This window comes from Talpa occidentalis, unplaced genomic scaffold, assembly GCF_014898055.3.
Source record: "Talpa occidentalis isolate TD23 unplaced genomic scaffold, MPIMG_talOcc4v2.1 talOcc4.9, whole genome shotgun sequence".
Taxonomy (NCBI): Eukaryota; Metazoa; Chordata; class Mammalia; order Eulipotyphla; family Talpidae; genus Talpa; species Talpa occidentalis.
The window spans coordinates 53,688,199-53,700,803 of NW_023605305.1; the positions used below are offsets into that span (position 1 = coordinate 53,688,199).

General features: G+C 37.5%; 2 protein-coding genes across 6 annotated transcripts in view; one reads left to right on the plus strand and one right to left on the minus strand.

Annotated features, from left to right (window-relative positions):
* Positions 1 to 359, minus strand: part of SRSF11 (serine and arginine rich splicing factor 11) — a 39,366-nt gene extending 39,007 nt beyond the window's left edge. For 2 of the 5 annotated variants that reach the window (XM_037501159.1, XM_037501157.2), the window contains exon 1: positions 265 to 359. The gene's annotated coding sequence lies outside the window, so the exon portion shown is untranslated. Of the gene's footprint in view, positions 1 to 153 lie in introns of all 5 variants that reach the window. The other 3 variants (XM_037501160.2, XM_037501158.2, XM_054691825.1) reach the window with 3 other exon arrangements.
* An 86-nt stretch (positions 360 to 445) lies between these two features.
* LRRC40 (leucine rich repeat containing 40) overlaps positions 446 to 12,605 on the plus strand; it is a 38,342-nt gene continuing 26,182 nt past the window's right edge. Inside the window, exons 1-6 of the mRNA XM_037498849.2 lie at positions 446 to 653; positions 4,227 to 4,408; positions 4,772 to 4,845; positions 7,786 to 7,915; positions 8,544 to 8,667; positions 11,820 to 11,962. Of these exons, the coding sequence (XP_037354746.1) occupies positions 503 to 653; positions 4,227 to 4,408; positions 4,772 to 4,845; positions 7,786 to 7,915; positions 8,544 to 8,667; positions 11,820 to 11,962 (804 nt within the window). The 5' untranslated portion in view covers positions 446 to 502. The remainder of the gene's footprint in view (positions 654 to 4,226; positions 4,409 to 4,771; positions 4,846 to 7,785; positions 7,916 to 8,543; positions 8,668 to 11,819; positions 11,963 to 12,605) is intronic.

A 12,605-nucleotide genomic window follows, 5' to 3' on the forward strand; every position in this document is an offset into this window, starting at 1 on the left:
CAGTGGGCTTCGTTATCGACGCCGGATGGAGACCTCACGCCACCACCAGCTACAAACACAGACTGGGGTGCGGAGAGGCTGCAGACCGCGCCCAGGTTTCAAGTTTTAGTTAAGGCCTACGTTCAGGCCACGCAAGGGGAGAGAAGAGGTTACCTTTTCCGGACCCCTTCGCCACGGCGGGAGCACAGAGGAGAAGGCTGGAGTCGCAGTAATAGTGCACACGCTAAGCCCTCGATCCCTCTTCAGCCCCTTAAACGCACTTACTTGAGCGAAGTAATTCTAAGACACAAGGCCGGCACCGGCAACGGAACGGGCTCCTCTGTCCTCCAGCCCCAGGCGCTGGCGGTGACGACATCTGGGCCGCGCCGCCGAGAGCGAAGGCCCAGCGCCGGACCACGAGCGCAGTGCACTGAGCGCGCGCTCGGCGAGGGGCGGGAGCAGCCGCCGCGCCACCTTTTAGCGTCACGGGCGGGGCTCAGCTTCCGAACCCGGGGCTTTGAACATGTCGCGCCTGAAGCGGGCTGGGGAGCGGGATCCCCGGGCGGGTTTCAGAGCGGAGAGGAGCGACCGCGCTACCTCGGTGCCGCAGGGACTCTTGAAGGCGGCGAGGAAGAGCGGCCAGTTAAACCTGTCGGGGCGGAACCTCACTGAAGGTAGGATCCGCAGAGGCGCCCCGCGTCCCGTCCGAAAGCCCTGGCTCCAGGCCCCCCCATCTCTTTCCTCCGTCTTGGCTCTCGCCGCCTTGCCTCAGGCAAGGAATTAGGATGTTTGGTGCCCGGTGCGCTAATTCTGGCGCTGTAATTCCTCATCACGTTTCTGTCTGGGTGCCCCGGGTTTGGTTCCTGCTTTCTCCTTCCAGGCATCTCTGGTGATGGGACCTTGCTGTATAGGTGCGCAAAATGTAAGCGCAGGCGCTTTCTGAGATTCTTACGTTCTTTGGGATAAATAATATAATGTGTGACTAAATTAGTTATGAAGTAATAGGTCCCCCATTTCCCTCTTTTTAATTTGATTTCGTAGGGCACTTTAGCAAGTCTTCTATGTGCTGCTTTGTGACCCTAAGAGTGAATGCCACTCCACGACCCTTTTTCTGTATACAGCTTGGCAGAGTCCTAAATACAGGGAATAATGAGCATATTTGCTGAATTGAGGGTCAAAATAGATACCATACAAAGCGAATGGGATACTAAGCAAGCAAATTCTTGCTGAATGACCGAAAGGATGTATGATTTAAAATCTCTGCTTCACCAGGGGAAGTTTGTATAAACAGTGGGAATATAAGTATTTTGAAACACAGATGTGCATGTACACTTGCTTTTCCCAAACACTGGCAGGTTTTCCTTGATACCTGACTAGGGCTCATTCCTTTGTTTCCTTAGGACTCTAATCAGAGATCACACTTCATAGGGGCCCTTCCTAGTTATTTTATCTAACTGCCATTGCTTACACTCTGTTCTTTTATCTGTTTAATTTTTAATAGCATTTATCACTGCTAGCACTTGTATCATGTATTTGTTTGTATATTGTCTTCATTGCCTAAGGACTAGAATATCAATATGTTCCATATAACTTTAATTTTCTCTGGGGCGCGTGCGTTTGTGTGTTTCTTATTAGACTTTAAAGATAACTTGAAAGTGACATTGTAATTGTGGTTTGTCAATATGGGATTCTTTAATTAATATAATGAGGTCATTGGTAGCCATAAATAAACAAATGTGGAGAAAATTGGAATGTTACTAGTGGGCTTTCCTGAGTTCTTTATATAATGATTTGTTTTATTGGTTTATTCTTTTGAAGTGCTCATAATTAGCACTAGTAGGCAGTTTAGTGAATGACGTTTGGTGTATTATCAATACATTATCCTACTTGAAGACTTGCCTTATTAATGATATCATTAGAAAAATTGAAGTTTTTTGATAAAATTCAGTTGTCAAGTTTTTTTTTTAATGATTGTTACTTTTTCTATATTAAGACATTTTATCCAGAGCCTCCCTGGTGGTGCAAGCAGTTGAGCGCAGGGCTGTGAAGCTGTCCGCAGCCTCTGCAGTGCTGGTTCCATCCCCGCCCGCCTTGGAGCAACCCACATGGCTAGCAGACCTCTCCTGTCTCGCCTGCTGCTCTCCTCAGCAGTGTATTTCGTCAGTCTGCCTGTTCTGTTCCCCGCTTTGTCTCTGGTGAATCCTCTCACCCTGCTGTATCCCGGCTGTATCCCGGCTCTTGTATTTAAAAAAAAAAAAAAAAGACATTTTAGCCATTCTGAAGCTATGAAGATTTTCTACTCTGTTTTCTGTTAGAATATTTATAGTTTTGTCTTTTTTCATCTATTTGGAATGAATTTTTGAGTGTATTACAAGGTAAAGAAAACTTGGTTGATTTATTATTTTTATCCATGTGAATTTATAGTCTTAGTACCATTTGTTTAAAAAATTGTTCGTTTCTCATTAGATTATGTTGGCAGCTTTGTTAAAAATCAGTTGACAATATTTTATTGTCTGAAAGTTTTTCTGAATTCTACTTTCCTCTGGATCTATGTCTTTAAGCAAATAACACATATCTTGAAAATTTTATTATAGGACTTGAAATCAAATACTATTGAGACCTTTAACTTTACTTTGTTTCAAAGTTGGTTTTTTTTTTTTACATTTTTTGTTTTTTTGGGTTTTTTTTTTAAGATTTATTTAATTTATTTATTTATACAAGCACTGGGTATAGTCAGAAGCACGGGAGGGTGAGAGAATTCACCAGAGCCAGAGCGGGGAGCAGAACAGGCAGAAGGACCGAAGTACACTGCTGAGGGGAGCAGCGGGCTGCAGGAGAGGTCTGCGCGCCAAGTGGGACCCTCCTCCGGTGGCCGGGGAGCAGCAGGGGATCGAACAGGCGCTGCAGAGGCTTCGGGCAGCTTCGCAACCCAGCGCTCAACCTCTGCGCCACCGGGGAGGCCCAATTTCAAAGTTTTTTAACTTATTTTCATTCTTTTGTATTTCAATATATTTTTTAGAATCAGCTTGGTAATTTCTACAGAGAAGCCTTCTGGGATTTTTTATTAGAATTGTATTGAATCTGTAAGTCATTTAGTGGAGAAGTGACATCTTACCAATATTGAGTCTCAGACTGTCATGTGGTATATTTGTCTACTTATCTGGACCTTCTATCAATATATATGTAATATAGGCTCATGGGTTTCAAGGTCTTGTATTTTTCTCTTCTATAAAACCATTGTGTCAGAGTTCTTTTTCTGAGTTGTACTTTGGTGTCCTGAAATTGAAACTTTGATCACTGAGGTGGATAATCAGTGGTTTGATTAATATAAGCTTAGTGTTCTAAGTCATACTCATAGGTAGTCCTACTTTTTTTTCAAGGAATGAAGGATTATACTTAAAATAGTTTTACTACAATCTCAACAAGTTAATATCTTCTGGAGCTTCAAGTTCTGTAGTGATTCAATGGATTCTTCTTGTTCAGCTTGTATAGTATTAATTGCTGTGCTACTGGAATTGCTGTATTTTCTGAAGTAGAATGAACACAGTGTTGTGTGGTGGGGTAACAAATAAAATTGTAAGTTAGGTAAAATAGAGAGCAGCTACCAGAGTTAGATATGCCTTTCAAATGTTCACTGAGAGACCAAATATGTATGTCTGCCAGTGTTTGAATCCTATCTCTGTTACTGACTAGCTGTATATCTCTTGGTAAATTATTCTTTCTCTCTGTGCTCGTTTTCTCATCTATGAAATGAGAACAGTAATTGCTTCTACGTCACAGGCTTGTTATGAGATGTAAATGAGTGTGTTAGAAAGTTGTCTAGTATTTGTAAATGTTAGCTATTATTATTAGCTATTATTATTTCTGCTCCTTTCTCACACTTGGTCTGTATTTCTGTTATAGGAGTTTCTTATATCATATATATTGATTTCTGCTCTTCTGTTATCATAATGATAAAGTCCACTTATTTGTCTTATATACCTACCACAGTGTGCCATGTGGAGTATATACATAGTAAATAAAGTTGAGTGAAGTTAAAAGTGAGATCTATTAAGTAAAATGCATATTAAATGTATTTTTTTTGGAAAAGATCAAATCACTATAATCTAGTTGCAATTTATTGCTATTTGCTTGAAAGTTTAAAAAGTTTCAATAATTGCCCTTTAGTAGATAAACTGAATTGCTATTATAAAAATATGTCACTTAACAACGTCTTGTTTTCTTTTTTTGTGTGGTTTTGGAAATAGTGCCTCAGTGTGTCTGGAGAATAAATTTGGATGTCCCTGAGGAAGCTAATCAAACTCTTTCATTTGGTGCTACTGATCGATGGTGGGAGCAGACTGATTTGACCAAACTGATCATTTCAAACAATAAACTTCAGTCACTAGCAGATGACCTTCGGCTGCTGCCTGCATTGACTGTTCTTGATGTAATTATGAATATTTTTGAATGATTATAAATATTAACTCTAAAGCTAAATTTAGGCTGTGATAAGCAGAATATCCATGTTTAATTAATAGAACTCAAGAAAGAATAACAGGTTATTATATTTGGTGTACCATTATGGTTAAGCATGTAGAGTCAGAACATCAGGCTTCAAACTTTGCCTCTGCCTCTTGATAGCTGTATAACCTTGGGAAAGTTCCTCTTTGTGCCTCAGTAGCCCTATGTATAAACCAGGACTGATAATTATTCTTAGAAATTAAATGAGTTAACATGTACAAGATTTTGTAAATGGCCAAGTTCATATATTGTTAACTATGAAACTAATATGTCTTTTAATAACTTTTAGATACATGACAATCAGATAACATCACTTCCTTCTGCTTTAGGAGAGTTGGAGAATCTTCAGAAACTTAATGTCAGGTAAATTATAAGCTTATTTACACTAATATCACAACTTTAATGGTGTTAAGTCTAATATTTGTTAAATGTTTTTTCTGAAACTAGATAATCTTTTTTGCTAATGTTTTTGTACCAGTTTTTAAAGGAAATGGTTAAAGCAGAATAAGAATTTTAAGTTTTCATTCTTATTTATTTTTATTTTTGTTTAATTTTTTGTTGTAAAGTTGCCTATGTATTTTTCAGTTTTACAAATCTGAGGCCAGCTGCTTTTTTATTTTTTTTTTTTTTTTTTTTTTTTTTTTTTTAATTTTCTAGAGGCATGTCTTATTTATTTATTTATTTATTGTTTGTTTGTTTGTTTGATACATGCACTGGGTACAGTCAGAAGCGTGGGAGGGTGAGAGAATTCACCAGAGCCAGAGCGGGGAGCAGAGCAGGCAGAAGGACCGAAGTACACTGCTGAGGGGAGCAGCGGGCGGCAGGAGAGGTCTGCGCGCCATGTGGGACCCTCCTCTGGTGGCCGGGGAGCAGCCGGGGATCGAACCGGCTGCAGAGGCTGCAGGCAGCTTCGCAACCCAGCGCTCAACCGCTGCGCCACCGGGGAGGCCCCCAGCTGCTTTTTTAAAAATACTTTTTGTTATAATTTTATAAAGCAATTTTTTAATGGTTATTTCAGAAATCCTCTTTGATGACATCTAATTTTGATATTTGAAAGAATAGGTGCTAAGCAACAGGAAGAAATTTAAAATAATTACTTCATCAATGATAAGAAAATTTCATGGTTTTGGTATTAGTTTTTTAACTTTTCTGGGAACTTTCGGGTTTTCACTAATGTTTTTGGTATTTAGTGGTATGAATATGGGGGGCTAGGCACAAGGTTCTAGCTAATTCTATTTGGCCTTCAATGAACATCTCTACTTTTAAGAAAGAATAACTGCCTTATGTGTTATATATACACAGATTACGGGAAAAGAGCTTAAGGAAGATTTCATTGCAGAGAAAAAATGAAACGGTTTAAATGTTCAAAATATGGTTTGAAAAATGGTGGTTTAGAAAATAGATAAGGCTATAGATCTATGCATCTTACCACAGTGAAGTCTCAATTTCTGGAGATGAGTTAATTGGTTTGCGGGAAAATACTTCCTCAAATAATAGTCCTCATGTGTGAAAAATTTTAAATTACCATAAATCAGTAAAAATATTTATGCATACTTAGAAAGGTATTAATTGTTTGTAATATACTAGGACCTCTTTCCCTTACACATCAGAAGCATAGATGTGGCCATCAAAAGCAAAATGGGGAAGGTTCAGAAGAAGAGGTGGGATAATATGTAGTGGGGAAAAGTATGTGTTAGGATAGAAGTAATAGAATAGAAACGGAATAGAAGAAATGTATAGTTAGAATTATATCTCTACTCAACATGCAAAAATTTCTATTTTTAACGGTTTTTTATTGCTCTTAATTTAGAAGTCTTTTTTTGTATTTTAATTTTACAAATAATTTTACTTTAATAAAAGCTTACTGTTATTACCATATACTTCCCTTATCCCCCATCATTTGTAAAGTAATGGTATATGGCTTGAAAATAGAGCAGAATTCCTCAGTGAATGGTTGAGATAAATCTAAGAACAAGTTAAATTATCATTTATTTATTTATTTTTTTAAAGATTTATTTTATTTATACAAGCACTGGGCAGTCAGAAGCGCGGGAGGGTGAGAGGATTCACCAGAGCCAGAGCGGGGAGCAGAGCAGGCAGAAGGAGCGAAGGACACTGCTGAGGGGAGCAGCGGGCCGCAGGAGAGGTCTGCACCCCATGCGGGACCCTCCTCCGGTGGCCGGGGAGCAGCCGGGGATCGAAATGGCGCTGCAGAGGCTGCGGGCAGCTTCGCAACCCAGCGCTCAACCACTGCGCCACCGGGGAGGCCCTAAATTATCTTTTAATTATCAGGGTATTCATCATTGTAGGGTAAACAATTGTTAGGCTTTTCTGCCCTCCCACCATTAGGATTGATGATGGATCCCTGTGACCCTGAATGCATGCCTGATGGCGGGCACCTGGAGTGGGGTGTGGGCATATGTAGATGTTATTCACCTGGGTTGAGAGGGGGCCTATAAGCACGGTGTCTCGGGGGCGCCAGTGGAACGGAACCATGAGAAGAGAACAAGTGAGAGGCTGGAAGAGAGCCAGCAGAGAAGCAGAGACCATGAGAACATCAGAGAGCCCAGAAAAGAGTGAAGATTCGCTGGGGACCGGGAGGCCTGCCAGCTTCCTGGCCCCCCTGGCACCCTTCCTGCCATGTACCTGGTAAAACGATAATCAAAGCCACCAAGGGCTCCAGGACTCTCCTTCTTTACCCCATCTGCTCAGATCATAGAGATCCTACCCTGTGGCCTTCCTGCCACTACAATCATCTTCAGTGACTTGGGACGTCTATGAAACCAACAAGCTAAGTATCTCTATAGCGGGAGTAAGCTGAAAAGTTAAGACTAAGCACACACAAAAATGAATAGAGTATATTAAATTCAGCCGAATATACCAGCATCTCAAATCGAAGTTGTTATTTTTGTATTAAGTGCTAAGTTTAACACCTAATCTCTAAAGATGTGACACCATTGTATATGTAGCTTTGTCAAAATCCAGAAACTCAGAAACAGTATAAAAATTAATGATCCACTATATCCTTTCATATTGCATGTAAAAATTGATTATAAAGAAATATAGACACGTTGTTTGGTTAAAGACCTTTATTTCTTTGTTATTTTTCTTTGAAATCCTTTCCTTGATTAGATTATGGTCATTGTAATAAGTATAGACTTTTAGGATATGAAGTTTGGTAAGTACTTGAATTAGCAATTGTATTTCATTTTTTTAGTGAGCCATGTAGTTGGCTAACAGATAATGCCTTTATAAGTATCATGTTGTCATCAAATTACTTAGCATTTATTTTATCAATAATAGCCATAACAAACTGAAAATACTCCCTGAAGAAATTACAAATTTGAGAAACCTGAAGGGTCTGTATCTCCAACATAATGAACTCACCTGCATACCAGAGGGATTTGAACAACTTTTCAATTTAGAAGATTTGGTAAGTTGTGATTTTCTAATTTTTGAATAATTTGGGACTGGTGGGATTTTTTTTATCAGGCTGACTAATTGGATGTAGTATTGAAATCATGGGTCTTGGATAACTGTATGACTAGATTATCAGAAACTGCATTTCACTTAGTTTGTTGAATTACTAATTGTCAATTTGTTTTCCTTTTTCTTATGAAGTCACCCTAAATTTTAATTCAGAAACAGTTTGGAAAAGGGGCAATGAGGATGAGTTTGTTATTCAGAAGCTTTAATGTATTAGCCAATAGAGGAAAGGTGTCTTTAGTATATACCAACTCCTTTCGTATACCATTCCCACTTTTCTCTATAACTCCTATGGCTCTGGGTAACTCCTAGCCACTGGGTAACCAGGTAATCCCTCAAGCCCTGCCTTTTCTTCCCTGTTTTTCGAAATGGCCACATTTCTTGCCAAGCACCATGGGCATTATTGAGGTAATAAATGATGATCTGTGAAATTGTCACTCTGAGAGTTATAAAATTTATGAATTCTGAAATAGCCTTTCTGTTGAATTTTCTTCAAATTCCAAAATCCCCTTTAGGAATAATTTATTTATTTATTTTCTCATTGATTTATTCATTCTGTCTTTCTCTTTTTAAAGGATCTTTCAAATAATCGTCTTACAACTGTTCCTGCTAGTTTTTCTTCTCTATCCAGTTTGGTGAGACTCAATCTTTCCAGTAATCAACTGAAGAGTTTGCCAGCAGAAATAAGTAGAATGAAAAGTAAATCTTCACTATTTTAAAAATTACGTAAATATGAAGGTGCAACTTACATCTAGAAAAATTTTATATAGTTACTTACAAAGAAGTAAGATAGATTTTATGGTGGTAATGCAAACAGTAGCAAGCAGTCGGTTTTTCTTTAGGCTGTTATTGTCTAGCCACCTCTTAAAGAGTTACCCCCCAAAAGATAACTGGGCTTATCAAAAAGAGGAAAAGAAAATATGATTGTAAATTATAGAAAAATTATATTCTGAGAAATTGACTAGGGCTTTGAGCTGTGCTCTCACTGTTCATCCATTCTTTCATTTAGGATTCACTAAAAGATTATTCCCCTCACAGGTGATTCTACCTGTGATAAGTGGTTATGTTAAAGCTAAAGCCTCCTGGTGTCCCATAATGTTTAAAGATAATCTAGTATTCCCATATCAATGCTTTTTGTTTAAAAAATCTAAAATTTATTGGTTTTCTTAAAATTTGCCATTAATGCATCATATTTGAAGGTTTTTAGATATAAAGGATTAAAACATTGAGGTACATTTCAGTTCCTATTAAATAAAAATACTTAACCATCTTAGAAGTCTTAATTTTGAGTCTAAAATCATTATAGTAATTTTTTTTGTTGTTAAAAGGCATCTTGGATGACCACACTGTGTGTCAACTATCGTCGTCTTTTCCTTATCTAGTCTTTTTTTGCTAATCATAAATAAGCCCTCTTCATTTTTTTCAGACCTTTTTGTAGAACAAGTCATAGAAGTGATATCCAGTGATATCCAGTGATCATAGAGCACTTTGAGATGAATTTGTAAGATTATGCTGTTTTACATTAATAGTTACTTGTCCTTTATAATAGAAATGCATGAATTAAATTTGTCAAATATTGAATTGACATTTTATGGGAGTCTTTATTTGGGATACTAGTAGGTAAGAGTCTGATTGTCTTTACCATTTTCAATAAAGGTAGCAGAAGTAGAGCTAAACATAATATATGATAATATGAGGATATCTGTGGGGATATAAGAAAAATGGATTTTGTTCCCTATAAGTTGAATAGAGGAACATATGAGATAATCTATAGAAAAAGTTTTGAGTTAATAACAATTTTTCTAGAACTGTATACTAGTTACAGATGTATAGAGATGTATATAACTGTATACTAATATACAGATGCTTTCTGTTCTTTTGCTCTAACAGTAATACTTGTAAGCTATCATCAATAGTTGTTACTACACTATTAATGACTGGATTGCAAGAATAGTATTTTACATTTGTGGAAATGCTTTTATGTGTATCATTTTGCTATCACTACAATTCTGTGAGTTAGAGGGGATATGTGTTGTTTGTATTTTAAAGATTCATAAACCAAAGCTTAGAAATTATATTGTAAATTGTAGAGCCTTGTCTTGAGTGCTTTCTTTCCAAACCACATGTTCTTTCCACTGTATACTGCTTCTAGTCTCAGTCAGTGCTCATAGAGGCAAACCGTTATAAAAATTAGTTTTTTTTTTTTTTTGAAAAATTTATTTGTGCATACAAGAACTGGGGTATAGGTCAGAGGTGCAGGGGCTAAGAGGATTCACCAGAGACAGAGTAGGGAGAACAGGCAGAACTACTAAAATATAGTGCTGATGGGAGCAGTGGGTAAGACAGGAGATGTCTGCTGTACCATGTGTGTTAGCTCCCTGGACAGAGATCAAACTCATGCTGTAGTAACTGGCAATAGTTTGGTAGCACTGAGACTTTAACCCCTGTGCCACTAGAGAGGCCCTACAGTTTCTAACTTTAAAGCAAACTTTTCTTTCTTTTTTTTTTTTTTTACAGATTTATTTATTTATACAAGAACTGGGGTACAGGCCAGATGTGTGGGAGGGTGAGAGGATTCCCCAGAGACAGAGCGGGGAACAGAACAGTCAGACTGATGAAATACACTGCTGAGGGGAGCAGCGGGTGAGACGGGAGAGGTCTGCCGTGCCATGTGGGATTCTCGCTGGCCGGCCGGGATCGAACCCGTGCTGCAGAGGCTACAGACAGCTTCATAGTGCGGCACTCAACCACCTGCACCACCAGGGAGACCCTAAAGCAAACTTTTCTTTATAGACTTTACTGAATTTGGGGTAGATCAGATTGTGATATTTTTATCAATGTTCTAGTCAAAATAATACATAAATTATGTTATTAGTTGAAAGTAGTACCATGGCATTTGCTTTGAAAGGCTGTTAGCTTTTTTCAACAGTAAAAGAAGTTATTTAGGATGGTATATTAACTTGGTCTTGAATTATATTAAAATTGACAGACTGAAAGTACCAGAAAAGAAGGGTTGCAAAATCATATTACATATTCAAATTAAGGGTTGAGAGTGGTTTTGTTGGAAAAAATGCTGACCATGATTAACTGAAGATTCTAATGTGGATCAGGCAGAAAACTGTTGATTGAAGTCTTAAGGAAAAGAAGACCCTTACTTTTTTCCATTTTTGTTTTCTTTTCTGACTTTTAAGAAAGATAGATCCAAGTTAGAGATGCATTAAGTGAGGACATCCTTCTTGAGCTGTTATGTATATCATTGTCAAGTATATTGTCTTAGGGAAAGCATGTGATTTTTTTAAGAGGATAAAGAAGAAAGGAAGGGAAGGGGAAGAAGATAGGGTAAGAGAGAGAGGCAGTTTTGATGGATGAATGAATGGGAATCTGTAGAAATCCAAGGCCTTTTGACAGTTAATTTGTCCGTAAATATAGATGTATCTTAGCAGCATTATTTGGCATCCATTCATACAATTAGTATCATACATATTTATTTGTCCTTAACTACTTAAGCTTCGTCTTTTTAAAAGATTTATTTTAACTGAGGGAAATAATAGCCGATCATACACAGTTTATACATTATAGAGTACTTTAAGTAATTTGTTTTTTCAATCTATTACAAAATGACCTGGACTGTTATTAAATATTAAATTAAATTCTCTTTAAGTGTAAAAAAAATCAAATATTTTTAATTTTCTGGTATTCTAGTGTTCATGATTATAGCACTATGTAATGACCCAGGTTCCTAAGTCCTCATGTGATTACACACACATTTTTTGGAAGGTATATGCAATTATAGACCAATATATATTTTCTCTATTGAAGTCCTTTTGTTTTTTACTAAATATGTATTACAGAATTAAAGCAGTTGGATTGTAATGCAAATCTTTTGGAAACTATACCTCCTGAACTGGCTGGCATGGAATCGCTAGAATTGCTTTATTTGCGGAGGAATAAGTTACATTTTCTACCAGAATTTCCTTCTTGTAAGCTATTAAAGGTACTATTTAGTTCATTACAAAGTATATATATTATTTTCTAAAAGTTAATTATAAAATGAGTTTTTAAAAGGCGATAATCTTGTTTTTTTTTTTTTTTTTTTTTTTTTTAATAAATTTTATTGTTATATTCCCCATACAATTGCAGCCCCCCCATTCTGACCCCAATCCCTCCCCTCCCACCCCTGCCCCCCTAAAAGTGTCTCTGGTTCATAGTTTTTTGTTGATTTTGATTTTCACTTTCTTGTAGTTATTCATTTTCCTGGTCCCTTATTTAAGTTTTCTAGATTCCTGCTATGAGTGAGACCATCCGGTATTTTTCTTTTTCTTTTTGGCTTATTTCGCTGAGCATGATCCCTTCCAGCGCCATCCATGTTGCTGCAAATTGCATGTGTTTATCTTTTTTGAATGCTGAGTAATATTCCATGGTATATATGTACCACATCTTCTTGATCCAGTCATCTATTTTTGGGCATTTGGGTTGTTTCCAAAGCTTAGCTATTGTAAACAGTGCTGCTATAAACATAGGGGTGCAGGTGTTCTTTGGAATTGATGTTTCTGTGTCCTTTGGGTAAATACCTAGGAGTGGAATTGCTGGATCATATGGAAGCTCTATGTTTAGTAGGTCCAGAAATCTCCATACAG